The sequence below is a fragment of the Brachypodium distachyon genome, chromosome 1 (assembly GCF_000005505.3).
Source record: "Brachypodium distachyon strain Bd21 chromosome 1, Brachypodium_distachyon_v3.0, whole genome shotgun sequence".
In the NCBI taxonomy this organism is placed as follows: Eukaryota; Viridiplantae; Streptophyta; class Magnoliopsida; order Poales; family Poaceae; genus Brachypodium; species Brachypodium distachyon.
Window position 1 is genome coordinate 27,686,391 of NC_016131.3, and position 27,781 is coordinate 27,714,171.

Here is a 27,781-nt window from a genome sequence, read left to right on the forward strand (position 1 = left end):
AGGCCCGTCTCGTGGCGAAGGGATATGTCCAGCGTGCCGGTGTGGATTTTGACGAGGTGTTCACGACTTGATTCAGTGCGCGTGCTCATGGCGTTGGCGGTGCAGCTGAAGCTTGAAGTGCATCATCTTGATGTCAAATCAGCTTTCCTCAACGGCGATCTCGAGGAAGAGGTGTATGTGGTGCAGCCTGTCGGCTTTGTGGACGAGGCAGCGCCAGACAAGGTGCTCAGGCTGCGGAAGGCGCTATATGGCCTGCGGCAAGCTCCAAGAGCCCGGAATGCCAAGCTGGACTGCACACTGTTGTCGCTTGGGTTTCAGCGCTGCCCGTCGGAGCATGCGATCTATGTGCGCGGCTCAGGTGAAGATCGGCTTCTGCTCGGGGTTTATGTGGATGATCTGATCGTCTGCGGTGCATCACAGCAAGACATTCAGAACTTCAAGCAGCAGATGCAGAGCTCTTTCAAGATGAGCGACTTGGGGCGTCTGACATACTACCTTGGCATCGAGGTGAAGCAGACCCCAGGCCGAATCACGCTCTGCCAGTCCAGCTATGCCACCAAGCTTCTGGAGAAGGCAGGGATGGGGAACTGCAACCCTGTCCACGTTCCCATGGAGCACAGACTGAAACTCAGCAAGGTTAGTCTGAATCCTCCGACAGATGCAACTCTGTACCGGAGTATTGTGGGGAGCTTGCGGTATCTCGTGCACACGCGGCCTGACATTGCATTCACCGTGGGGTACGTGAGCCGTTTTATGGAGCATCCTACTACAGAGCACTATGGCGCCGTCAAGCACTTGTTGAGGTACATCGCCGGCACAAAGAGTTATGGCTGTGTGTTCAGTTTCAGTGCAAACAGCAATAGCCTGACGGGCTATAGTGACTCGGACATGGCGGGTGATGTTGATGACAGAAAAAGCACCACCGGTGTTCTGTTCATGCTTGGAGGGAATTCGATCACCTGGCAGTCGCAGAAGCAAAAAGTGGTAGCTCTCTCGTCCTGTGAGGCGGAGTACATTGCAGCAACTACAGCGGCGTGCCAGGGCGTCTGGATCGGTCAACTCCTTGGTGAATTGCTCAATGAGAAATCAGGCGTCGCCACCCTCTACATTGACAACAAGTCTGCCATCCAGTTATGCAAGAATCCAGTCTTCCATGATCGGAGTAAGCATATTGAGACACGTTTTCATTTCATACGAGAGTGTGTTGATGATGGCAGAATCTCAGTTGAGTCCATTGGCACTGAGGATCAACCAGCAGACATCCTGACCAAGTCACTTGTGAAGGTGAAGTTCCAGGAGCTGCGAAGGAGAATTGGGGTCATGGATTTGGCCAGCAACTAGTTTATGGGGGAGAATTGTTGAATAAACTTAGTCGCATAGCAGTAGCAGTAGCCTAGCTGTTTATTTTGCCGTTTACTGTTTCAATATTCAGTTAGGCACGAGCCCACGTCTGATGTGTGTGCCGTGCGTTTAGCTTTTGGCATTAGGCCGTTGAGATGCCCAACTACCCGATCCTTGGGATGGCAGGGATCACGTCGTGGTTGTTGCGAGCTTATCTCGTTTTCTGTTATCGCTGGAATAAAAAGAAGAGAACCGAAAAGCAGCAGTGAGTTCGCTGCACAAAAATCTCTGTGTCCAATACTCACCGGTGTTCTTCTTCCTCGAGTGAGTAGTCGGAGCTGACAAGGACTTCCGCTCAAAAAAAAAAACCATGACTGGACTATAGAGCAAATGAGCACGACTCCATACACTTGGCCCATGCAAGAAGTTGCTCTCAGCACTTGTATCCCCGATTTCACTAACAAAACAAAGCATTACAGCTGTCTTAATTAGAAAGGGAAACCGTGTTCACTAACAAAACACAGATGCAATCTCATACTCCACAAATAGACCAGTAGAACACAGAGACGTACTAGCGTTCTCAATAACTTTTAGCACCACGAACAGCTATGATTCAGTTCTTTCTCCCACGGGTAGACTTGAGAATGCCAGTAAGCACCGAAGGGCAGCTCATCTCCAGGTGCTTGTACCCTTCCGTCGCCAACACAGCATCAAGGACCGCCGGAGTGCTGACGATGAACTCCATACACTTGGCCTTGAGCTGCTCACAGTCGTGCTGCTCAGCCAACGCCAGAGTCGTGGCCGCCGTGTCGACCGTGATGCCAGCGGAGAGCTTTATCTCGCAAAGCAGCTTGAGCCTGTCCAGCCCGTACCTGTCAGCAGCCGCAAGAAGATGCTGAGCCATCGTGCAGGCCCCTACAATGTCCGGCTTCTGCTGATCAAGTTCTTCAGGCACCTTGTCAGTGTAGATGAAGTGCAGCAGCGCCTTGAACACGGGCGCCTCCATGTTCTCGATCTCCACGCGCCGGGAGCTCTTCTCCTTCATGTGGCCGAAGAACTCCGCCATGAAAACCGGAGATCTTGCAGCCAGTATGTTCTTGTGCGCGGCGAACGACTCGCCGGACACGAGGAAAGTGACGTCGGCTCCCGTGCCGTTCTGCAGGAGTTCGCCAAGGTGCTGATGCAGATTGGTGGACGGCGGCTCGACCACTTCCTTGGTAGCGGGGATGGTTGGTACCGGCAATTCCTTGAGCACCGTGATGGTGCACTCCAGGGCCAAGCAATCGCCAACGAGGTAGCCCGACGCCGCCAGATCATTTCTATTCTGGAGGAACAGGAGGCCCGAGGACTCGTTGGGATGGCAGAATTTCTTGGACACGCTTACCTTGTGCTCCTCCGATGGTTGAAGCTTCCCGCTGGGGTCTACGAGCCGGCAGCCCATGCTCACCCTGGAGCCGCCGGTGCGGGACTCGCTGACGAAGATAAGCTCCAGCGCCACCCAGGTCGTCCTGTGCCCCCTGATGACGATGCACGTCGTTGCGGGGTAGATGCGGACCTCGCACTCGTACCCGTCGACGGTCCACCTCGACGCGATGAACTGGTGCAGGGCCATGCTCGCCGTCGCGCTGAAGCCTTCGATCTTGAGCTGCTGCACCAGGCTTGCGGCGCCGGTGAGGCTTATGCTGCGGCTGGAGCTTTCCGTGGCCATCGGAGCGGGCGAGATGGCTATGGAATGGTTGTAGCTAGGAGTACTGATGGAGCATTTGTACCCAAGATATATATACAGGCGCGAGGCTGCTCGGGTACTGTGGAGCGTTTGTTCACCGATGGCCGCATTGGAACTTGGAACATGGAAACGGGTAGTAGTATAAATAATTTGGCACCATCAGTCGTACTAGTAGTTAATGGCCTCCTATCTAATTGCACCCCGGGTAACGAAGGGGTTGATGCGTGGGAGCAGCAACCTTTGATTTGATCTTCGAACGCATTGCAAATCTGATTTTTGGTTCAAAAAAATTTCGAGGTTTCAAATTGAATTTTAATAGATTGGTTGGTGGGTGCAGTGTGCACCGAGTGCACTACGATTCCATTAAGCCCAGACTATTCGTTATTGTTTGAAATCACTAAAATTACAACCAAGCAAAACCCGGACCAAATCTTCAAATCACCAAAATCTTTCTGTATAGTAGCTGTGCTTCCATACCTTGAATTGCATTTGAAGACTTTTGGCTCTGCAGCAGTCTAAAACAGTCAAGGCATTGCTACAATACAGACCAGTCTGAACCAAGGTTTGACTGGGTGAAACTGACCACGAGCAGAGACCGAAACATGAACAAGCCATCAAAAGAGACACAGAACTTTCCAAGCTTAGAAATACTCCATTCAATCTCCAAGATATTCTGAAAAACATTGCATGCAGGAAGATGTGAAAAGGATGAACTTGTAATAGTCATACACAGCAATAGGCTGGTTCAGGTTCTTGCACTCTGACATCGAAATCACCTTGCTTTGTCACTTATACTGTAATACAATCAGATTACCTTTTTTCCTAACATTGTTCCGAAATTTGATGTGACAAGGTGTTCAAAAGAACTCCCAGCATACAAAATACCAGGATCTGTGTGGTTGCAGCTGACCGAATCATTCTGAACTACTGTTAACATCATTGAAACAGAAGGCTCTTTCCAAGCCGGGCACACATTTGGATCACCTTGTGCTAATATTGACGAGCAAAGAAGGAGAGTTTTGGCAGGGAACTACAAACTGGAGGGGAAATGCAAGCAGCAAGTTGTTCATAACATATATAGATGGACATAAGTTTTCCATGTCAGGTAAATAAAGACACAACTTTATATATTGTCAAAAAAAGAGACACAACTTTATACTACACAATGCTTTCACGGCAAGCACGTACGAACAGGAATTATAAGCATTGCCAAATCTTGGACCTTTAGCACCATTGCTACCCATCAACTGTTTCTCCCACGTGCAGACTTGAGAAGGTCAGGCAACACCGTAGGGCAGCTTGCCTCCAGATGCTTATATCCATCCGTCGCCAAGACAGCATCAAGAATTGCAGGAGTGCTAACAATGAACTCAACACACTTAGCCTTGAGCTGTGGGCAATTGTGCTGCTCAGCCAAAGCCAAAGTGGTCGCCGCGGTGTCCACACTGATGCCATCAGAGAGCTTGCCTTGGCAGATCTCCTTGAGCCTGTCCAGTCCATACCGGTCTGCAGCTGCAAGTAGATGCTGAGCCAACATTGTCACCGCCTCATGCTGCAGACCGAATTCCAGCACAGAGTCAGTGTAGATGAAGTACAGCAACGCCTTGAACACCACCGCCTCTATTTCATTGATCTCCACATGTTGAGAGCTCGTCTCCTTCATGTGCCCAAAGAACTCGGCCATGAGCACAGGGGACCTTGCAGCGAGAATGAGCTTGTGCGCAGCGAAAGACTTGCCGGAAACGAGAAATGTGACATCTGTTCCTGTCTTGTTATGCAGGAGTTCAGCAAGGTGGTGTTGCAAGCTAGGGGATGATACAGACACTTCTTTAACCGGGATCCTCGCTGCTGGCACATCCTCCTTGAGCACCGTGATGGTGCATTGCACGGTAAAAGAATCATTCCTGAGATAACCCGATGCTGCTAGCTCGCCTGTCGACTTGAGGCAAACTGGAAGCGAGCAATCTTCGTTAACAAAAGGCGAGCACATCTCGAGGCAGCGGGATATCCACGAACGATTGAATATACATGACACACTCTTCTCTGGAGATGGACCAAGCACACCTCTCGGATCAACCAAACGACAGCTCAGATTCGCCCTCACGATGGAAGGGCAGGTTTCACTGAGGAACACGAGCTTCACTACTACCCACGGAGTGCGGTCGCGAGCACGCCGATCAGGTGGCACCATCGCAGGATAGATACAGATCTCCCAGTCATACCCACCAACGCTACAGCTGGATTTGATGCAATCCTCATTGCCCATGGTTTTGGCAGCACAGTAGCCGTCGATCTTCAGCAGCTTGACCCAGCGGGCAACATTGGTGATGCTTTTGCAGTCTTTTTCCATGGCGGCAGGGGGATCTTCTCTTCTTTGCTTGAGATCAAACGTTTCTTTCTACAGGTGACTAGTGGATTAGTAATAGCACTCCAGTACATTTTGTTTTTGTTGTCACTTCTGGTTGAGGGGATACAAGGTTTACACTCAGGGTTTATGAAATTTCAGTAAAATTTCCAAAATTGGAGATGCCCTAAACCAAGCAAGGAGGCAAAGGACGGCTCACTGGGCCACTGGAGCAGAAGGTGTGTTCGGCGGCCTTTCTCGCGAGTCGCGCCGGCGGACGGGACGGACGGCGAGGAACCACGGCGAACCAGAGTGACTCCCGGAGTCCGCTAGGTCAATCGGCGGGTCTCTCAGCCAGCGTAAGGCGGATCCATTGCGATCCGTGCTTCGGCGGATCCGATGCGATCCGTGCTCCGACGGCCGGATTTGGGCCCTGATGAGCCGGGCCCGCCTTGTCATATATATGTGCCTAATACATGCTAACGATGACGGATCTTAAGATTTAATATTTTTCATAAATTTATTTATTTTTAATTATTATTATTATTATTATTATTATTATTATTATTATTATTATTATTTTCAGTTTTCAATCATATTAAGATCCATCGTTAGCATGTATTAGGCATATAAGACCCATCATCAGCATACAATAAGGCTGCAGTGTGTAGTGGACACTATCATTAAAGCGCAAGACTACTCCCAGAATGAAGAAAGCCACGTTCGTATGCAACCAAAGAGTAAAGTGGCAGCCAAAAAACCTCATCTTCTTCATGCATGCATGCACTCAAGAGGCTATAAAGAAGGCCTAGGACCTATAAAGAAGATGCATCATGACCAAGAAGAAAAGAGAGGTAAATAATGCATGAGAGCACTATTTGAGCCAGCCATATTGCCTATAAAAGGAGCCTCTTGCTGCAACGGAGGACACACAACATCGCTGAGAACACAAGCCTTCAGTAGCAGAGAGAGTGAGCAGCTAGCGAGCAAACTATCTGCTCTCTAGTAGTAGTAGTAGTAGTAGTAGTAGTAGTAGTCCCACTGTAATAAAGCCTATATAATCAAGGCAGTGTAACATAAGGACGGGAAGGTAGTAAGGTAATTACCTTATCTTTATGTAAACCCTTCGGGGGTTCCCGAAAGGAAAAACCGTATGTAAGCTATATTATAAAATGAAGTAGTTTAGTATTTCCCTTGTCTTGTTAAATGTGTTTATACGGGTGTGTGCTTATGCTAGGGATCCTATAGGAGAAACCTCTGCGTGTAGTTCTCTGTTAAGCCTCTCGTAGGGCGTTTGAATGAGAACCTTGTAACCGTAGAGAAGTGTTCCCTTCGGGTGGAACTGCTTGGGAAGACGATAAGAAATCACCCCTATAAACTTGTTTAAGAACACCTAGGGAAATAAACTTAGCTACTCCTGAAGCAATATAGTGAAAAATACGTGAGTACTGAGTAGGATTTTTACACCGCTGCACGACCGTCGGTAGCTCCGTTGGCCTCACCAGTCTTAAAAGATCCTGTAAAAGATAATCATAATAATTAAATATTAATCAACATATAATTTAATATTAGTCGATATAACCTCAATATTTAGTATCTAATAATTATTAATATTGCATATTTGTGGTATCAGAGCCAGTGGTTAATCATTGAAAGATTAAAGTATCTAGACTTAGAAGTTAGTGCAGGTAAAATTATATATACTAAAGAAAATATTGACATAAGGTGCAGAATAAATCCATCCGAAGAACATATTTGGCATACGACTCATAGTCAGTTAAATACAGTTGTTGATCTGATATATAACTTCTTTATATCTTGGGGAAAAAGGTAAGATAATTTAGACCAAAAATTTGATAGCATATTTAAAGAATACCAAAAACTTGCAGAAAAATACTTTAGTTTGAATAATAAAATTGATATAGCTCTACATAAGCTAGAAGAAGCCAAAACAAAACAAAATATAGTTTGTAAGAATAACGATTACACTAAAGAAGAAGTGTTGTCCATTGGAAAAAGTATAGGGCACTGTTTAAATAAAAATAAACCAAGCGCTGAAACAAAGCAAGAGATATCTGAAATTAAAAGACTAGTTCAAGAAGTAAAAACCTTGATCCTCTCGTAGTTTGCATGAACGAATATAGCGAAGCATTAGAAGAAGTAGCAAAATATTTAACGCCGCCAGTTGGCTTTTCTGACCACGATTCTCCAAAGGAAGATTCAAAAATAATAATCAGACAAAATAATACAATCCTTCAGTCATTAATTCAGATTTTAGATAAAATAAACAGCGATCAAAGTAACAAAGATATTGTGTTAGCATCATCTGGAATAATTGCATCACTAAGGAATATTAATTCGGAAAAATGGACTTATCTAAAAGCCCCATTAGAAGAGACAGAAACCTCCAGTCAATAAGGCAAGATTCAAGGCCTCTAATAATGATGCATAGAATGTCATGCAGCAAGGCTGATGACATTGATAGTTTAGAAGAAGTTATAGACTTAGAAAGAGATTTGGAAAGGTATCAAAAGGATACACCGAGAAAAATAAAGCCACAGCAGGTATACCACATGGGATTGTTTAAAGGAAGAAGTGGATTGTATAGAATATCCAGAGAAGTAGAATTAAGTGTGTTAACACATCCAGTTAAATTAAGAATTGTGAGCAAGAATATTGAAAATGAACTAAAATATTGTGGGTATAAATATATTCATCAAGGTATGTATATCATAGGAGTCAAAGGAATGACAAGAAAGAAATTAGGAGCAAAGGTATTAATAACACTATTAGACAAAAGATGGGGATTAGTAGATAAAGCTTCATTAGGCTTCATGGAAGGAGACATGAATGAAAATAGATTAATAACTTATATAGCCTCAGATTTAATGATGCCCGTGAAGGAATTTATTGATAAAATGAGTTTTGGGTTCCAGACTAAAGGATATAAAGATACAAATTTATTAGTAAGTATAGAATTTATAGGAAGACTAACTACAAAAGCAGCTCTAAATATAAAGTAAATGTAGATGATGTAATTGAAAGCATGCAATCAAAAGGTATAAAATTCATGAGTCCTCTTAAAATAAGCTCTGAAGAAAGAGCAGGAGAAGAATGGAAAATAAGTGAGCTAATAGAGAAGAAAGAATTAAAGCAACCTAATAACTACATAAGCTATCAAAATTGTGAAGGAACTAGTAGCATTAGATTCACAAATTTTAAAACCGCAACCATGGATGATACTGAATCTTTTGTTTCTGAATCAGAGTTTAGTGAAAATAAAAATAGTGGTGCATCTAAATACATGGAAAAAGCAGATTTAGACAATGAAATAATTCATTACGAAGGAAAATTGAAACATATAGAATGGGAATATAATAATTTTATGACAAAAGATTGGCCTAAGATAAGAGAAAAGGAATTGTTTTTCATTAGAGAGATTGCAAGACTTAAAAGATTAAAAAAATGAGAAAAAGCATGCCATTAGTAGTTCGATCATATTAGATAACAATATAACGACACAAGAAAATAAGGTTGGAAATAGTAAGAACAATAATACGGTCCAGAGCCACAAAAATAAAGATGTAGATGAAGAGGAGTAGTGGGACATAAATAACAAGTTATTAACAGAAAGTTATGAAGAAGAAGATGAAAATTTTGATGGGTCTGAGGAATATAGTGATTTTATAAACTCCCTAGATGAGGTGGGTTTACATAATTTAGAAAATTCAATGAAAGCTATGGAAGTAGAAATGACTAGTAAAAGAAGAAGAGTATATGGTGATAGTTCAGTAAAGAGTGAAGGAGCAAGAGAGAGACCTACCAGGGCAGCTGGAAAATGGCCCCCAGAAAAAGATGACTTCCAACCAACTTCTATTCTCGGACAATACAGATATATGGGATTTTGAAAACCCCGTACAATTTCAAAATTCTAGGAATGATGGGGCAATATTAAATCTAGCAGCCCATGACCCGGTAGATTAGCCTAATATAATTAGCATATGGAAAGGTTTAATAGTTCAGAAATATATACAAAATCAGCATAATATAGGTAATAAGGTGGAAGATATGATAACATATCTTGAAACTTTTCTAGGAGAATCTGCAAAGATTTTATGGGAGCAATGGGTAGAGTCATATCCTAATCAATATGAAGAATTAAAAAGGGCTGGAAGTAATCCCCATAACTTTGCCAATATTATATCAAGCATAATCATAGCAGAAGATCCAGATATGGGACATACCACATTGCATAATGAGAGATTGAGAGAAATAAAAAAATTAACGCTAACTAGTTGTAAAGGTATAAAAGAATTTTCTCAGCATTATTTATACAATGCTACCACTGCTAAGCAAGGATATAATAAAGGGGTAGTTGAAAGATACTTCAATAAATTACCTGATCCTTTAGGATCTATAATATTTGAAGAGTATAAGAAAGAATCAAAGGGAAATGTTGCAAATATATCTCAGGCCATAACATTTGTATTTAAACAACTAAGAAAGGTATGTACGAATATACAAGCTCAAAGATCTACGAAAAAATCAGACTACAATTTCTGCAATAATATTGTTCAAATACCGCTAACATATGGAGAAAATAGGCATAGGAATAAAAAATATTACAAACCACAGAGGAGAGATAATAGGAACTTTAGGACAAAGAAAAGATATTTCTTAAGAAGGTCTGATAATAGAGCTCCTTATCTACATAAGAGAAATGTAAGAAGATACGATCCTAGAAAATCTTATGATAAGACATGTAGATGTTTTATATGTAATTCACCATATCATCTAAGTAAAACATGTCCTAATAAAGATCAAAAAAGGTACTCTAGTAAATATGAAGAGCAAGAAAGAGTGTTAATTATAGATAGCGTTAACGAGAATATCCTAGTATGTGATGAGGAAATAAAAGATGATGAGTAGATATATTCAATCATAGAAACAGATGAAGTAGAAAATGAGACTTTAGAAGATGAATCAAGCGAAGATGAATTAGACCTAATAGACGATTTAGCAGGATTAAAAATTGAAATGATGAATCAAGTAGATTGTGAACACGATTGGATTAGAGGTAAAGGTGATTATAACATGAAATGTGCCTTTTGTATATATTATCCAAGCCAAGAGAATAGGTCCACATGCAGCTTATGCTTAAGACAAGCGTGTGCATCTTGTTTAAAGGCTAGAAATCAAAGTTGGAGACGGGAAATAGAATGTGAACCAGAAGAACGAATACTATCTAGTAGAGTTAGAAACTTAGAGAACAGAATAAATAAACTAGAAGCAGAACTAGAAGAAATAAATATAATTTAGAAAATAAAAATATTATTAATAATCAAGATCAAGAAGGTAACATTATAAAAAATACAGCATTAAAAGAGCAAATGATCACAGTAAAAGAAAGAAAAGGGGACAGGTTAATCCAGCTAAAAGATGCTATTACTAGTTTTGGAAACAAATACATCGTACGTTTACCATTTAAGGAAGTGTTAGGAATAAGAATTCCAGTCAAAATAATATTAAAACGAAATATTTCCTATAAAATAATATTAGCACTATTAGACACAGGGTGCACAAAGAACATCATTCATGACAAGTATTTTGCGAGATGCCCTGAAATAGTTAAAACTATAGACAATGATAAAGCTGAAGTATCCACAGGCATGTCAGGAATACAAAAGATTCACAATCAATTGGCCTATAATATTGAATCTTACATAAATGGAACAAAATATATTATAGATGAAATTACAATCAGACATTTGTCAGTAATAAAGGATGACATGATACTGGGTTTAAGATGTTTACAACAATCCTTACAAACCACTATTATACATGAAGAAGGAATTACATTCATCCCATACCAAGATAACGTTCCATACATATCTGAGATTATAAGAGAGAGAAAATCCATACAAAATATAGAAATATCTAATATAGATGAAGAATATAGTGCCAATGAAGACCCTCTTGAAATCTGCAAAGAAGAAGAGCTTAGTAATGCCATAAAAGAATACCATATAGAAAATACATGTACAGAATGCATAGGTTTACAATCATTCTCACCAAATTGGTATAAAGATACAAAAACCAAGAAAGATATAGACAAAATAGTGCAAAAATTAGAAGACATACAAATCATTGGAGAAATACCAATGAAACATTGGGATAAGAACTCCATAGTCTGCAAGATAAATATTATCAACCCTGATTACATAATCAAGTCAGGACCAATAGAAACTACTCCTAAGGATGTAGAAGAGTTTAAAATGCATATCGAAGAGTTATTAAAATTAAAAGCTATTAGGGAAAGCAGAAGTCCTCATCGATCTGCCGCCTTTATAGTTAGAAATCATGCTGAAGAAGTCAGGAGAAAATCTAGAATGGTTATAAATTAAAAAAGACTTAATGATAATACGGTAGATGATGCATTCAATATTCCAAATAAGCAAGAATGGATTAATAGAATAGAAGGAAGCAAATATTTTTCTAAGTTTGACCTAAAGGCCGGGTTTTGGCAAGTAAAAATGGCCGAGGAATCTATTTCTTGGACAGCTTTTACATGTCCTCAGGGTCATTATGAATGGCTAGTTATGCTTTTAGGATTAAAAAATGTGCCCGCTTTATTTCAAAGAAAGATGCAAAATAATTTTAATGAAAATCAATCATTTATATTAGTTTATGTAGATGATTTACTGGTCTTCTCAAAATCTTACAAGGAGCATATTGCTCACCTTGAAGTCTTTTTTAGGAAGGTAGAACAAAATGGGCTAATATTATCTAAAAAGAAAATGGAGATTTGTAAAGAGAAAATCAATTTTCTTGGACACGAAATAGAAGAAGGAAAAATACATCTGCAAGAGCATATTGCAAAGAAAATTTTACAATTTCCTGATTCTATGAATGATAAAAAGGTTCTACAACAATTCCTAGGGATTGTAAACTATGCAAGAAATTATATAGATAATCTAGCAAAACTAGCTGGACCTTTATATGCTAAATTAAGAAAGAATGGCCAAAGGTATTTTAATTCTGAAGACATAAAGTTAGTCAAGGCCATAAAAGAAAAGGTCAAAAATTTGAAACCTTTAGAATTGCCATTAGAAGATTGTTACTTTATAATCGAAACCGATGCATCTAAAGTAGGTTGGGGTGCTATATTAAAGCAAAAACCTAATCAGTACTCTCCAAAGGCAGAAGAAAAGATATGTAGGTATGCCTCAGAAAGTTATAAATTAAAAATAGTAAATAATATTGATAGAGAAATCCTCGCGGTAGTCCATGCAATAAACGCGTTTAGGCTATACTTGGGATTTAAAGAATTTACAGTACGCACTAATTGTGAAGCAATATGTAGATACTATAATCAAATCAATAGTAAGAAAAGTTCTACTAGAAGATGGGTTTTATTTGAAGATATCATAACTGGAAATGGATATAAAGTTGTTTTTGAGCATATTAAGGGAAAAGATAATTGTTTACCTGACATATTCTCCCGTTCATCAATCTTGCAGGAATGAAGCGTAGGTTGCTTCCCAATGGGGTGGAAGTATTTACCTTCGGAAATAAAAACACACTGAAAATATTTCCCCCGAATACATTTAAATTCAAACCTAAGCGACATATTGCCCTCGATGAAATTCAAGAATGCATACTTGACAATTTCTGGTTTCAATATAATAATAAAAGAGAAGAAAAAGGCTATATGCTATCAATTCTGAATAGTCTAGCCGAATATTTCAATATGATGAACAAGAACTTACCAATATCAGCAAATATTGCAGTGCAAGAATATAAGCCATTATATGTACTATTTGATGGAATCAAACCTGGAATATATATGACTTTTGAAGAAATAATAAAAGAAAAGCTAGACGCAAGGAAAAGGAAAAAGGATATTACATGGAAGAAATATTTAGATGTCAATGAAGCCTTGAATAGAGCAAGAAGTATGACAGGAGAAAATTACTACATAGAACCAAAAGTCAAAAAATATATCCAAAAGTTCAAAGGAGTAGATAAGGATATTCCTTTTTCATCAAATATAAAGAATATAAAGGAAGAAGCATTAATTTTAAAAAAAGAAAAGGAAGAAGAATCTCCTAAATATAGCACATACAAAGACTGCTTAGTAAAAGGAGTGGATCCTCTGGATTCTGAATATATAGACATGAAGATAAACGAAACATTAGAAGACACTTCAAAGTTATGGAAAGAAGAGTAAAAAGAAGAAATTTTATAACAATTACGACTTGAATTTACGCAAAAATTTGAAGAAATAAAGAAAGAGTATGACCTAAAATATGACCTGACTCTTTCAAAATACGAATTCAATCTTTCAGATGATGATCACATGGATATTGCAGACCATGGGCAGAAACCAGAATTTTAATTGATATTACTATCAATTATTCGGGCGGGGAGGACATATACACCACCTCCGAACATATACACCTATACCCGAATAGTTGATAGAATATAATTTGAATATGATTGAAAACTGAAAATAATAATAATTATTATTATTAAAAATAAATAAATTTATGAAAAATAATAAATCTTAAGATCCATCGTTAGCATGTATTAGGCATATAAGACCCATCATCAGCATACAAGATCACAAATGCATGAGATCTTATGATTTATGGTGTGCAGACGAAGAATAACCAAGGAAGCAGACAATAAGGCTGCAGTGTGTCATGGACACTATCATTAAAGCGCAAGACTACTCTCAGGATGAAGGAAACCACGTTCCTATGCAACCAAAGAGTGAAGTGGCAGCCAAAAAACCTCATCTTCTTCATGCATGCATGCACTCAAGAGGCTATAAAGAAGGCCTAGGACCTATAAAGAAGATGCATCATGACCAAGAAGAAAGGAGAAGTAAATAATGCATGAGAGCACTATTTGAGCCAGCCATATTGCCTATAAAAGGAGCCTCTTGCTGCAACGGAGGACACACAACATCGTTGAGAACACAAGCCTTCAGTAGCAGAGAGAGTGAGCAGCTAGCGAGCAAACTATCTGCTCTCTAGTAGTAGTAGTAGTGGTAGTAGTGGTAGTCGTGGTAGTCGTGGTAGTGTAGTCGTTGTGGTAGTCGTAGTCGTAGTCGTAGTCGTAATGGTAGTCGTAGTGGTAGCAGCGGCAGCGGCAGCGGACAGCAGGCAGCAAGCAGCAGGAGTAGTAGCAGTAGGCAATGTAACATAAGGACGGGAAAGTAGTAAGGTAATTACCTTATCTTTATGTAAACACTTCGGGGGTTCCCGAAAGGGAAAACCGTATGTAAGCTATATTGTGAAATGAAGTAGTTTAGTATTTTCCTTGTCTTGTTAAATGTGTTTATACGGGTGGGTGCTTATGCTAGGGATCCTATAGGAGAAACCTCTGCGTGTAGTTCTCTGTTAAGCCTCTCGTAGGGCGTTTGAATGAGAACCTTGTAACCTTAGAGAAGTGTTCCCTTCGGGTGGAACTGCCTGGGAAGACGATAAGAAATCACCCCTATAAACTTGTTTAAGAACACCTAGGGAAATAAACTTAGCTACTCCTGAAGCAATATAATGAAAATATACGGTGAGTACTGAGTAGGATTTTTACACCGCTGCACGAACCGTCGGTAGCTCCGTTGGCCTCACCAGTCTTAAAAGATCCTGTAAAAGATAATCATAATAATTAAATATTAATCAAACATATAATTTAGTATTAGCCGATATAACCTGAATATTTAGTATCTAATAATTATTAATATTGCATATTTTGTGATATATATATATATATAGAAAGCAGTACATACACAAAAGTTCTTACATTTACAGCAAATATGAATTCAGTAATTTCAAAATGATATGATGAATGCTGTAATCAGGCGGTAACCAAAATTACCAAAAAAACATCATAGTTACCGAGTGTCCCACATTTTGTTGAGTGCATTTTATGAGGCACTCGTCAACAATGCCCACACGCCGAGTGCAGGAAGAAAACACTTGGCAAATGAGAAGAGTTGCTGAATGTGACAACAGCAACACTCAGACGAATACATGTCACCTGACGTCCTGCCCGCCCCGGTTGATGGTACTTCCTTTCTTTCCAATTGTCTAGAGAAAAACACTCGGCAAAAATTTCGTCCGTTAATGTTTACCAAGTGTTTCATCTAGACACTTGCAACATTTGTGTAATTTTTTCCCTTTTTGTGTAATTGTGAAGTAAACCACCATTTTTATGTATATTTTATTTATAGAAACCCACTTTTGTGCAAATTATGAAGTAAACTACCATAGTGATAAAATAATGAGGAATGTGAATTAAGACCACCATTTTTATACGCAAATATTTATTTGCCCTTTTCTAGATTTGTTTAACATGAGAAAATAGCACTAAATACTTTTTGGCATGATGCACGGCTGGCTATGCGGCTGTGCGCTCTGTCGAGCCAAAACCCACATTTTTTAGCATCTAGATAAAAATTGACTCCAAGCTTTGTAAACACAAGAACTTGATATACTCTGTTATAATTGATGATCTAATGATTTAGGAATACACAACCTTATAAACCCCGAAAGGAGATAATAAACTACTCCCTCTATTTTTAAATAACTTGCACTAAAACAGCGACAAGTATTTAGAAACGGAGGGAGTAAATCATAAAGAAGACGACACGAAAGAAGTTGCTCATAGCACTGAAATCCCGGATTTCTTTAACAGATTAACCCTAGCTTACAACTGTCTTAGGAAGCAAAACCGAAACACGCAGGCTCAACAATTAGAGCAACTATCACCATTTCTTTTGTGGAAGGGCCGACACAAGTTTCTACTACTACTCCAGTAGATCATATCCATCGTTTTTTTTTTCTCAAACAGCATCAATCACACACACACAAGGACAGAGATACCACCTAATCATGGACTTTTGAGCAATTGCCACTAAATTGACATCAAATTGACCCAAGAAGTTGTTACTCATAGCATTTGAATCCCCGATTTCATTAACAAAACGAAGCATTACAGCTGTCTTAGAAAGGGAAACCGAAACACAGACGCAAGCTCATAGCAGATAGCACAAAAAGATGGAACGTCACCATTGCTTTTCATTGCTAGAACATATGCATGCGAGACAAGCACAACAAACACAGACTGTTCATAGATAATTAGATAAGCATCAGTTGTTTCTCCCGCGGGCAGACTTGAGAAGGTCAGGCAGCACCAGCGGGCAGCTCGCCTCCAGGTGCTTATACCCCTCCGTCGCCAACACAGCATCAAGAATCGCTGGAGTGCTGACAATGAACTCCATACACTTGGCCTTGAGCAGCGCACAGTTGTGCTGCTCAGCCAACGCTAACGTCGCCCCGGCCGTGTCGACGGTGATGCCACCTGAGAGCTTTATCTCACAGAGCAGCTTTAGCCTGTCAAGCCCGTACCTGTCAGCGGCCGCAAGCAGCTGCTGACCCATCGTGGCGTCCAGGTTCTGATAAAGTTCAGGCACCCTGTCAGTGTAGATATAGTGCAGCAGCGCCTTGAACACGGGCGCCTCCATGTCCTCGATCTCCACGCGCCGGGAGTTCTTCTCCTTCATGTTGCCGAAGAACTCCGCCATGAAAACCGGAGATCTTGCACCCAGTATTAGCTTGTGGGCAGAGAAAGACTCGCCGGACACGAGGAACGTGATGTCCGCCCCTGTCTCCTTCTCCAGGAGTTCACCGAAGTGCTGGTGCAGGTTGGTGGACGGCAGCGGTATCACTTCTTTAACCTGCGGCTGGATGGTGGGCACGGACAGTTAAGTTAGAACCGTGACGGCGCATTCCACAGCCAAACAATCATCCCGGAGATAACCCGATTCCGCCAGATCACGCGTTTCGACGAGCACGACTGCATCTGAGCTACCTCCTCGAAGATGCCTGCCGTAAATGTGCGACACGCTTTTTTCCCCGGACGGTTGAAGCACCCCCGCCGGGTCCACCAGCCGATATGCCAGACTCGCCCGGACATTGGCATTGCTCGTCGTGAGCTCGCCGAGGAAGACGAGCTGCAGTGCAAGCCACTTGGATGTGTATGTCGGATACATCAACTCCCTAACAGAACCGGGCCTCCGGCTGCCGGGCTTCTGGAACAAAGTCTCCTGATCGACAGGGACGGGGCTGAACACAAATGTCGCGGGATACAAATTGATCTCCCACCCGTAGCCATCGACGCTCCATCTGGATTTGATGCAACCGTCGGAAGACATGCCTCTGGTCTTGGTGGCTTTGTAGACGGTCGTGCTCGCGCTGTAGCCTTCAATCTTGAGCACCCGCACCAGGCGCGCCGCCCTGGTGAGGTTCGTGGAGGAGTTGTTCGTCATGGCGTTTGATCGTCCAAGGGCAAGGGGCCGGGGAACGGAATGCGTTGGACGATATGGCCGTGTAGTAGTACCCACGATCAGGCCAGCCCGATTTATATACAATGGGCTAGCCTAATTAGCTGCACTTGAAACGACCGGGCGGGCAATTAATTGCTCGGGAAGATCGAGCGCGCGCGGTGCGGTATGGGGACGCTTCGGGACTTTGAAGGAGCAGAGAAGGCAAACCAATCGATCAGTGCAGAATAAATCACGTTCGCCTGTTGAACCAATCGTAACGGCTAGTCGAAATTAAAGAGTTTCATGCACCTTAATCTAAAAGTTCAAACTGATGAGAAAAGGAGAGCAATCCATTTATACTTCAACAAAGATAATGGGTCAGCTCTTGCAATATACAGGTAACGAAGAGTTCATCATCCATTTGGAGTATCGGACCAACTTTTTTTATTTGCTCCGATAACAAGGATTACGTGCTGCTGCTACTAGTACATTCGGTCTTTTTGACTTTGAAGCAGTTTAGAGTAGCAAACACATGGACAAAGGCACCAAAAGGAACGTGCATACTTAAAAGTTTCAAGAGTACAATTTTACCATCCAATCTAAGGACACAGCATCTTGAAATTGTTGCATAGAACGGGGGTTCGATGCGATAGGGTTTCTTACTATGTCATGTTTGTTTTTTGGTACTCCAAAAAAGTAAGACTAAATTCCACTTTTTAAATCCAAGTTTCATTTTTCTGACAGTTTTTATCCCATTTAACAAGATTTTAGCGTTTTTACCCCATTTAACAAAACTTCTTCAGTAAATTACCCCATTTAAATTTTCCCCAAATCCCCTCCGTTTTGACACCACTTAGCAGTCCATGCCGTTGCGACATGCATGACACTGTAAGGCCACGAGCCCGGCAAGGAACCAGAGAAGTGAGCTCTTCTCCTACTCCGTGCAGGAGCTGGTCGGAGAGGGCGAGGAGATCAGTAGAACAAGAGCTAGGCCGATGAATGGCCAAACCTCTCCACTGCTCACGCCCAAGCACGAGGGTGGGTGGGGGACTTTGCTTTGTTCAGCACGTGGGGAGGCTGTGATTGGTGGAACCGGTGTCGTTACATATCGGCACCGTTAGAAAAGTGTTTTAGCTGCAATACAGGCTACGAGGGGTCCATACTTGAGTCGCATCCCATTGTTTGGTTGCCTAAGGTGCAGTTAGGAGGAGCCACGACAAGAGATCAAGCGGGCACGCTGCGATGGTGACGCTAATTAGGAGGTGGGATGAGTCGTCGGCGCCATTGTTGTCCACGTGGGCGGGGAGACCTAAGAGGAGGAGGATGAGCGGGCGGCAGATGAACGGGTGGAGGCGGCGTTGTAGCGACGTAAGGGCAACCCCAGACAACCGATTCATTTGAAACTGTCCAAAACGGACAAAAACACGCCGCGCATTTCGGCCACCACACTTTTGTGAAAAGGCGGATAACATCTTTGTACTTTACGTGTTCTTCGTTTACTTCCTTTTCCTCCGGTGGCTCCCATGGTGGCTCGCATGGCTGTGACCAATAACGCGGACCAGTTCTGTGTTTGGTACGCAGCTCCTCTGACATACGGCTGCTGCCGTGGGGGTGCCCGGCCTCACGTGTCACTCCCTGCGTTTGGTCGGCAGGCGGAGGAGGCTGAGCACCCGACCCACCGCCGCTCCAAAACTCTCGAGGAAAGGAAAACCAGCATCTTCGTACCGTCAAAGCTCAAAGGCTCCGGATTCGCCGGTCATCGCAGCAGACTGCCAAAGCCAAAAAGCCCGCGCCAGTACTCCAGACCACGCTAAATCGCTCCGACCATGGCGTTCCGATTTCCTACCAGGATCTTGCTGGCATGCGGCGGCGGCGGGGGCGGCTTGCTCGCCGTCCTACACAACTCCCATCAACGGCCGCAGACCGACGGCGACAAACCCTTGGCTTCGTCCCCAGCCGCACCGCCCTGGGTAATCCTCGGCACGGTGGCGCGGGTGTCGTCGCCCGAGATCCCTCCTGGCGCCGACATCTCCCTGGCTCTCGCGACGCCGCCGCGCGTCTCGACCCTCACCATCCCTCCCCGCGTCTTCCCGGAGAAGACGACGCCGGACAACTTCCCCTCCGTCGTCGCCACCGACCCCTCCGGCCTCCTCCTCCTCCACGCCGACCAGGGCCGCGCCAGGGACCCGTCCGCCGCCCACCGGCCCGGTCGCCGCGAGTGCCAGTCCTGGCGCGACTTCATCCCGGGCTACTTCCATCTCGACGCCGTCGCCGCGTCCGCGCTCCGCGTCCCCAACCCGGAGCGCATCATGCACCCGGGCCACCTCGGCCTCCTCGCGTCCCCGCAAGGCGGCCATGGCCACCACTACATGCTCGCGGAACTCCAGCCAAGGTACGGCAGTACCCACGCGGCCACGGCCACCCTCCTCTGCTTCTCCTCCGAGGTCCGGAAGTGGGTCACGAAGGTGGTGACCTACCCGCTGCCTTCCCGGCGCCTGCTCTCCCCCAACGGCGTCGTCTCGCACTCCGGGATGCTCTGGTGGGTCGACCTCAGCTGGTGCCTCCTCGCCTGCGACCCCTGCGCCGACAAGCCGCTGCTCCGCGCCGTCCCGCTCCCGCCGGGCCAGGCGCTGGAGCCCAGGGAAGCCTGGGGGGTGCTCGACAAGTACCGCTGCGTGGGCGTCAGCGCCGGCAAGCTGCGGTTCGTGGACATGTACCGGAGGAACCACGACGCCCCCAAGATCAGCGTGTGGACGCTGCTCGATGAGGATTCCATGGAATGGAAGCTCGAGTGCGAGGCCACCTTCCAGGACATCTGCGACGACGAGACCTTCGGGGCCGCTGGCCTGCCCAGGAAGCTGCCCGTCCTCGCGCTCATCGACCCGACCGACCCCGAAGTCGTCTACTTCTTCCTGGAGGAGCACCTCGTCGGCGTCGACGTGCGCCGCCGCAAGGTGGTGGCTTGCGGCGCTTGCGAGCTGGTCGCGCCACCCAGCGAATTCTTGGCCAGTCGCTTCGTCCGTGCGTGGCAGCTGCCACACGCTCCCTCGTCAGGTATTGCTATAACACAGCCTTCATCATTAGGTTTCTCTGTTGATGTTCCAATATAATTCTGTGTATCGTTGGAAGAGGTGCTTGATTGCTTGGTATTATATGTGATGCATTTTGTCAATATTTTTTTCTAGGGGATTGTAGATGCAGATGTTGTTTTACTTCTTAGCATTGTTTTCATTTTAGCCGATCCTTAAGGTTAGACGAGGTGTACAGTTTACTGGGTCTTACCTCTGAAGATGTATGACTTGCTACACCAATCTAGCTAGTCGCTACGCCCCTGAACCTCAATTCCATTTAAATTTCCAGTAGCATATGTTCACTATGCATTTATTAGGCTTCATTTACAAAGTTTCGGTTAGCATGGTATGTCTGCTGCTCATGTATCAAATTGAATATATATACTCCCTCCGTCCAACAAAAGATGTCTCAAGTTTGTCAAAATTTAGATGTATCTAGACATGACTTAGTGTATATATGCATTCAAATTTAGTTAAAGTTGAGACATCTTTTGTTGGACGGAGGAAGTATAACTTTTCAACTGAAAATTGTCACCCGTGGATCAATCAGAAAGGGTATTGCAGTGTTGCTTCCTGGCAGATCTAATTTCCTGTTTGAAGTAGTGCTTATTCAGCTCCTATACTCCGTACGTCGCGATCAATATTGTTTATATATGAAGATGATATACTTGTGTTCATGCATATGCATTCATACTAGTCAACTAAGATCGAGATTATAGGAAGCTATCTATCATCATTTTTATTTTTACAGATTTTAGTGCTACTGAATTGCATCAGCATTGGCACATGTTGCACAGCATGAACATTACACAAAAGATGAGTAGTCTCAGCAGGTTATATGCAATTATGTGCTCCTGAGTTACTTTGTCGAAGTCAGGTTTAGGGCGTTTTTGTTATGTCCACAAATATATATATGCAATCATGTGCAACTTGAAAACTTTTCATTAGGTTCAGGCATGCGACGATATAACTTATCGATGTGCTGGCTGAGTGTACTAGTCACTTGTTCCTCTGAGAATATGTTATCATGTATCTTGTTTTATCAGAAGCTACTGCAGCACCGTGTTAATTTTCACATGTGCCAAATGGTGCCACTTGCAATTGGCATGTAGAAAGTATGTACCATAGTTGAAGTGCAGGTCATGGCGCTAGTTTTTGGGGATCGATTCATGCCACCACAAACTTGACATACAAACACATCATCTTTTGCTGCTCTGCATGTCAGTAGAAACATCCAACGGTTACTTTGGAGATCGATTCTGTTATATGTTCCCAAGTGGATGAAGCATCCAAGAATTTTCACCATTAAATCTGTCTTTAGTGGAAACAAGGGTTACTTTGATGACTGTCCGTGTAATTTGACTGTAACCTTTCTACTGCTGTTTATGAAGGTTTCTTTCCAGATGATACTACTGGCAGTGGCTCGGAATGTATGGAGTCTGCATTCCCAGCGTCGAGTCTGACATATGTTTGTCAGGTGAGCTTCATTATCAGTTTTCGTGGATTACCTCAGAGATTTTGTTTGTCCAGTAGATCAAGGGTAACAGGGGGGAACAAAGAGAGGAAAAGGAAGAGAACTCACTCAGGGCACGGAGGCAACAGAGATGAGCCATGCCCTTAGCGCCTCCCTCGCGCCCTCTTTAAACCTACAACTCTGATTTCTAAGAGAGATTTTGAGCTTTAAGAGACAAGCCTGAACAGTAGGAGTGACATTGTTAAAGATGAGGTAATTTCTGCATTTCCAGAGTTCCCACGCCGCAGAGAGGAAGATTTCCTTGTAAAGTTCCTTGTGCAGACAGTTCTTGGAGTGCCGGATGAAGGCCATGAGGGGGGGGGGGGGGGGCGGGGGGCGGGTCTGGCCCAAGACTAGTCCAATCGAGGCCAATCGTGCGCCAATAGTTTAAACTGAAATCACACTTGAAGAAGAGGTGATCTTTGGTTTCTCTAGCATTCGAAGTACAGCAGGCACAGGTAAGAATCGCATCTCGGTTGCAGTGGCGGTGATCCATCAAATCCCTGGTGTTGAGCCGATCACAAGCGAGAAGCCACATGAAGCCTTTGATCTTAGGGACACAACGATTCTTCCAAATCCAGTTGAATTGAGAGTCAGTGTGGATTCTAGGGAAGTGGTGCTGATAGTAAAGCTTCGAGGTGAAAGTTCCACTGCCCCATTGACAAAGCCAAAGATCAGTTTCATGAGGCTCAAGGTGAGTATGAGCCACGTAGGCCATGATTTGCTGGTATTCCTGAAAAGCCAGGTTGGAAAAAGGTAGCGCGAAGTGGTCCAAGTGATCACTGGCAAGAGCAAAGTTGGAGAGAGTAATGCTCTTATCAATGGCAAATGAGAATGCTCTGGGGAAACGGCTACTGAGGGGCTCACTAGCCCAGGCATCTTGCCAGAAGGAGAAGGAATCCTCATTGCCTGGCATTCCCTTAGAAGAGGTTTTGAAGGCAGGGATTAGTTTAACCAAATCTCTCCACCAGAATGAACCCCTCCTGTCATCATCTGTGGGGACAGTGACATTATAATAGGCAGACCAGACAAACTTGACCCAAGAAGCCTCCGATCGATTGAAGAATTTATAAAGAAACTTGATCATCTGAGCATCGTCGAAGACAGAGAGATCAAGGATTGCAAGACCACCTTTATTCTTGGGTTTACAGACCCTGTCCCAAGCTGATAGGGCTTTGCATTTCCCTCTAGGTTTGATTACCATCTAACTGAACTCTAGGTTCTTGCTTGCCTCAGGTGTATGTATCACATCACATGGCGAATCCTGCAAGGTACTAGTACGAGTAATTACCAACTGTTTTCATTTTTAGCCGTCAGATGTTCGTTGATTCGTGCCCCGCGAGCTGTACGTCTGCCGCGCTGTCTTGTCTTCTTCTTTCTTAATCTGTGTGCTCATCTCGTCCTGGAGCCTGCTCGCTCGCCTCGTTGCACTGCAGCGGCGCACATTGTAGCTAGCCTGCCGCCAGTGCCACACAACAAAGGGAGAGATGTTGGCGTGCGTGCGAGTGCGGCGATCAGTGTCATATAGTACTTGCATTGTTTCTGGAACAAAATTCTCTGAGCTCGGTTACACTGATTTGCAATTTACAACCACGTAAGCCAGAGTCAAGCCAACAAGTAAAGAAAAGTAGTAGATGAATCTAGAAACACTTCGAAATATAACCTGGCTTTGCATCCCAATCCAAGTCAAGATTTCTTTTATATAAGATAATGACAAATAACGGTACTTCTCAGTACCGCTTTACACATGACAACACCTTCTGAGTTGATGAGAAGAAGAAAGTGAAGTTTATCGTCATAAGATAATGACAATAACCGAACTTGTCAGTACCACTTCACATACACATGAGACACGACCAACACCTTCCGAGTGGAAAAGAACAAGAAAAGAAAGCTTATCGTGATGGAAAAGGAAGAAAAAGCAAGCGCTACATACAATGCTTAAGGTACATGTCATGCAATTTGCAGGTGACAACATCCTCTACCATGCCCCTGCTAGCTGCCTTGCTATAAAAGGGAATGTTTCTTCGCTGAGAACGTAGAGAGGAAGAGAGGGGAAAACATTGAGAAGGCATAGAAATCTAGAGCTCTCCAAGGATGAACAATTAGAAAGAGCTGATCCCTCTTTTCTCTGCTCCCATCGATCTCTTCATCGACGGCACCATCACACAGTAATAAACTCTCCTCTTTTTCCTATCTTTTTCTTTGCTTCTCCTGCTGAGTTTGTAACTACAGGTAGAGGAAACTTGATTACATGCATTCATCTTTCAGTGGAACAAGATTGTCGATCAAGTGTTTGAGTAGTAAACTGAGTGATTATGCATGTGATCTCTGGGTTTGTTCTTTGTTTTTACTGTTCTTGTTCAGTCTATTTCCTCTGTTTGTGATAGCTATTTCTGTGATCGATTTCTTTACTTTCTGTGCAAACAAAAACCCCCAAAAATATGATGAGTGTTGTCTATGTATTAACGTGCCTGATCTATCCATTCCTCTTCACTTGCATCTTCCCTATATCTCAGTCCATTGCTAGTGGAAGTTTGTTTCGTGTTCAGTTTCCACTGTCATTTTCAGTACTTGTCTATTAGTGTTTGTAACCATGCAAGAATTAGAAGCATTAAAAAATCTCCTAGGTTCACGGTTTTCTATTGTTATAGATTTCAGGGCATAAATTTCACTAAATTTAAACCAATTATTAGGAGTACACTATACAACAGTACTCCCTCCGATTCATAATAAGTGTGTCAGACTTGGTACAACTTTGTAGACACTTATTATTGATCCGAGGGAGTACAAGATATTGAGGATATAGTTAAGCACACAATTGTATTGTTCTAAAAAAAAGGTACGTAATTGCATTATCACTCTCTTCGTAAGGTGATTGCTTTCATGATATTAGGAATGACATTAATGCTTGCCTTTCTTAGGTGATCTAAATTTAGGAGTGTTGATGAACGTAATAAGATTTGCTTGGGTGATTGCAATCTTAGGAATGCTAGTAAATTGCATTACTAGCGATATCTTGGGTGATCGATTTCATACTTATCGGAATGCATGTTTCACTGACTTGCCTGATCTCATCCACAATCTTTAGCAACATCCGAACGTAGTTAATTGCATTAACATTTTGCCTTTCCTGCTTCCATTTTTAGCCGATCGAATCTTTAATTCGTACTTATCATGTCATCCTGGATGCTGATATATAAACCCCACCATGATCCCCTGTGAATTCACCGGGATCCTCAAAAGCACTCACACCACCAGCAGCCACAAACAGCTAGTAAAACCAAGCTAGCATCATGGGCATCAGTGTCATGAGGTCGGAGCTGGTGAAGCCGAGCGAGGACACCCCACAGGGCCCCTTCTGGCTGTCCAACCTCGACCTCGGCGTGCGCAGCGGCTATTCGCCGACGATCTATCTCTTCCGTCCCAATGGCAAAGGGTTCTTCTCCGTGGATGTTCTGAGGACAGCACTGGCCAAGGCGTTGGTGCCGTTCTACCCTCTGGCTGGCCGCCTCGGCACGGCACCAGACGGGCGCTTGGAGATCGATTGCAATGCCAAGGGCGCCGTCTTCGTCGTCGCGCAGTCGGATGCTGTGCTAGAGGATCTCGAGGAAGGCTTCTCGCCGGCATCGAAAGCCATGCGTGACTTGTTCGTGCCTCCCTATCCCAAAGAGGTCGGCCCTGGCGCCCCCTTGCTCCTGCTTCAGGTAAGTAAATTTGGTTCATTTGAGGCTCTAAATCATCGTAATTCCTATATATTCTCCATCATGTAGAAACGGATTTGCTCATTTTTTTTTGGGCTGTCGTGCAGGTTACCTTGCTGCGTGGAGGAGGCGTGGTGCTTGGCACGGGCATGCACCACTACGCCCTGGACGGCCGCAGCTCTTTCCACTTCATCCAGACATGGTCCAGCATTGCCAGGAGCGGCTCCATTGGTGCCGCCATTGAAGCTCCGTTCCTCGATCGAAGCTCCCTCCGCGCACGCTCCCCGCCAGTCGTCCTCTTCGACCACAGCCACGAGTACCTCGGGCCTCCAACAACAGTCAACAACAACAACAACAACAACAACAACAACAAGGCGCCCACAGAGTTAGCCGGCGCCATCCTGCGCGTGTCCAGCGCGCAGGCGAGCGCGCTCCGGGCGCGCACGGGCGGCGAGTCCCTGTTCCGCTCCCTGGTGTCCCACATCTGGCGCTGCGCCTGCAAAGCCCGCGAGCTCCCCCACGACGCCAAGTCCCGGCTCTACACGGTCGTCGACATGCGCGCGCGCCTCGCGCCGCCGCTGCCGGGCGCGTTCCTGGGCAACGCCGGGGCGCGCACGTCCGTGACGGCCAAGGTGGGCGACCTCGTCGCCGGCCCGCTGAGCTTCGGCGCGCGGCGGCTGCGCGTGGCCACGGGCAAAGGGGACGACTACGCGCGCTCCTTGGTGGACTACCTGGAGACGGTCATGACGTCGCCGGGGTCTGGCTCTGGACCCGGGAGGGAGCTCCCGGACACGGACTTGAGGGTGATAAGCTGGATGGGCATGGCGTCGCACGACGCCGACTTCGGCTGGGGCGCGCCGGTGCTCGTCGCGCCGGCTGCCATGTCCTACACCTGGTTCGTTTACAGCGTTGGGGACGGTACCGGCGACGTCGCGGTGGCCGTGGCCATGAAGGAGGAGGATCAGCTGGAGCGGTTCAAGGAGCTCTTCTTTGATGACAAGGAGATGGCGGCGTGGCCGGATCATGCGTGCGAGTCTGTCGGCGAGATGAAAGCTTTCTAGAATAAGAATTTGAGGATCGAGCAATGTAGTACTCAAGCTAGCTCTAGCTGCTGCAGCATGTATGATGTATACATACATGCATCGAAACCAGACAATAAATGTATTCTCTATTTGATCCGACGCATGGAACTACAACAAAACATGTCAAGAAGCATTGATAAAAAATATATACGAAATGTATCTTTAAGTGGAGCATACCGCACTATGTAATGTGGTGGTTTCCGTAATTTACTCGTTAAAACAAACCAGGAACCCTAGCTATAACGCAAGAACAGGCTATTAGATTGATGTGCCAACCATTTGAACCAAACCAAAAGTCCCAACTTATGTAAAAAGACTGGTCAATATATTTGGGGTGGAATAGCGCGCGACGCTGCGCTGCAGCTCTTCCGAGCGACGCCGCGCTATAGCACTAGCGAGCGATAGCGATGTCGCTCTGCAGCTCTGGCGCGCGACCGGCTTTGCATGCGAGCAGCAGAGCAGGCGAGTAGCAGCGTCCGATGTTCAGCATCAGCTATCAGCTAGGGCCTAGAGCTAGTGTCACGTTTTTTATGCGAGTCAAGCATCTTTGGTATGAGTTTCGAACGGGACACACTACAAGACTTCACGGGTTAGAAAAAGATTAAAAATTTCGCAACGAGCACACACAAACGGCATCTTCCTTAATGCACGTAAATTGGCATCTTA

At 44.2% G+C, this 27,781-nt stretch overlaps 4 protein-coding genes and 1 pseudogene across 5 annotated transcripts; 2 read left to right on the forward strand and 3 right to left on the reverse strand.

The window, feature by feature from the left end:
• Window positions 1-1,954: 1,954 nt before the first annotated feature.
• Window positions 1,955-3,049, reverse strand: LOC100842606 (BTB/POZ and MATH domain-containing protein 2). Its single transcript, XM_003560385.1, has one exon. The coding sequence runs from the start codon at window positions 3,047-3,049 to the stop codon at window positions 1,955-1,957; it is 1,095 nt and encodes a 364-aa protein (XP_003560433.1).
• A 1,177-nt stretch (window positions 3,050-4,226) lies between these two features.
• LOC100832017 (BTB/POZ and MATH domain-containing protein 1) lies at window positions 4,227-5,862 on the reverse strand. Its single transcript, XM_010242254.2, has one exon. The coding sequence runs from the start codon at window positions 5,415-5,417 to the stop codon at window positions 4,311-4,313; it is 1,107 nt and encodes a 368-aa protein (XP_010240556.1). The 5' UTR covers window positions 5,418-5,862; the 3' UTR covers window positions 4,227-4,310.
• A 10,707-nt stretch (window positions 5,863-16,569) lies between these two features.
• On the reverse strand, window positions 16,570-17,748 carry LOC100842913 (annotated as a pseudogene).
• A 1,570-nt stretch (window positions 17,749-19,318) lies between these two features.
• LOC100843218 lies at window positions 19,319-24,425 on the forward strand. 2 transcript variants are annotated; one of them, XM_024458656.1, is made up of 3 exons: window positions 19,319-20,799; window positions 22,208-22,293; window positions 24,298-24,425. In XM_024458656.1, exons 1-3 carry the CDS (start codon window positions 19,572-19,574, stop codon window positions 24,340-24,342), a joined length of 1,359 nt encoding a protein of 452 aa, XP_024314424.1. In that variant the 5' UTR covers window positions 19,319-19,571; the 3' UTR covers window positions 24,343-24,425. The 2 variants fall into 2 exon arrangements, with proteins under 2 accessions (XP_024314424.1, XP_014752588.1); XM_014897102.2 differs by lacking the exon at window positions 24,298-24,425 and having other exon boundaries at window positions 22,208-23,659.
• On the forward strand, window positions 24,375-27,212 carry LOC112268498 (hydroxycinnamoyltransferase 4-like). The gene is made up of 3 exons (XM_014897108.2): window positions 24,375-24,500; window positions 25,576-26,036; window positions 26,141-27,212. The coding sequence occupies exons 2-3, from the start codon at window positions 25,626-25,628 to the stop codon at window positions 27,092-27,094; spliced, it is 1,365 nt and encodes a 454-aa protein (XP_014752594.1). The 5' UTR covers window positions 24,375-24,500; window positions 25,576-25,625; the 3' UTR covers window positions 27,095-27,212.
• The last annotated feature ends 569 nt before the right edge of the window (window positions 27,213-27,781 follow it).

Excerpts from the sequence above, each read along its gene's own strand:
- LOC112268498 (XM_014897108.2), top strand. The coding sequence starts at position 25,626 with ATGGGCATCAGTGTCATGAGGTCGGAGCTGGTGAAGCCGAGCGAGGAC. Across the intron at positions 26,037-26,140 it reads CCCCCTTGCTCCTGCTTCAG|GTTACCTTGCTGCGTGGAGG; the intron begins GTAAGTAAATTT and ends GCTGTCGTGCAG.
- LOC100843218 (XM_014897102.2), top strand. The coding sequence starts at position 19,572 with ATGGCGTTCCGATTTCCTACCAGGATCTTGCTGGCATGCGGCGGCGGC. Across the intron at positions 20,800-22,207 it reads GCCACACGCTCCCTCGTCAG|GTTTCTTTCCAGATGATACT; the intron begins GTATTGCTATAA and ends CTGTTTATGAAG.
- LOC100832017 (XM_010242254.2), bottom strand. The coding sequence starts at position 5,417 with ATGGAAAAAGACTGCAAAAGCATCACCAATGTTGCCCGCTGGGTCAAG.
- LOC100842606 (XM_003560385.1), bottom strand. The coding sequence starts at position 3,049 with ATGGCCACGGAAAGCTCCAGCCGCAGCATAAGCCTCACCGGCGCCGCA.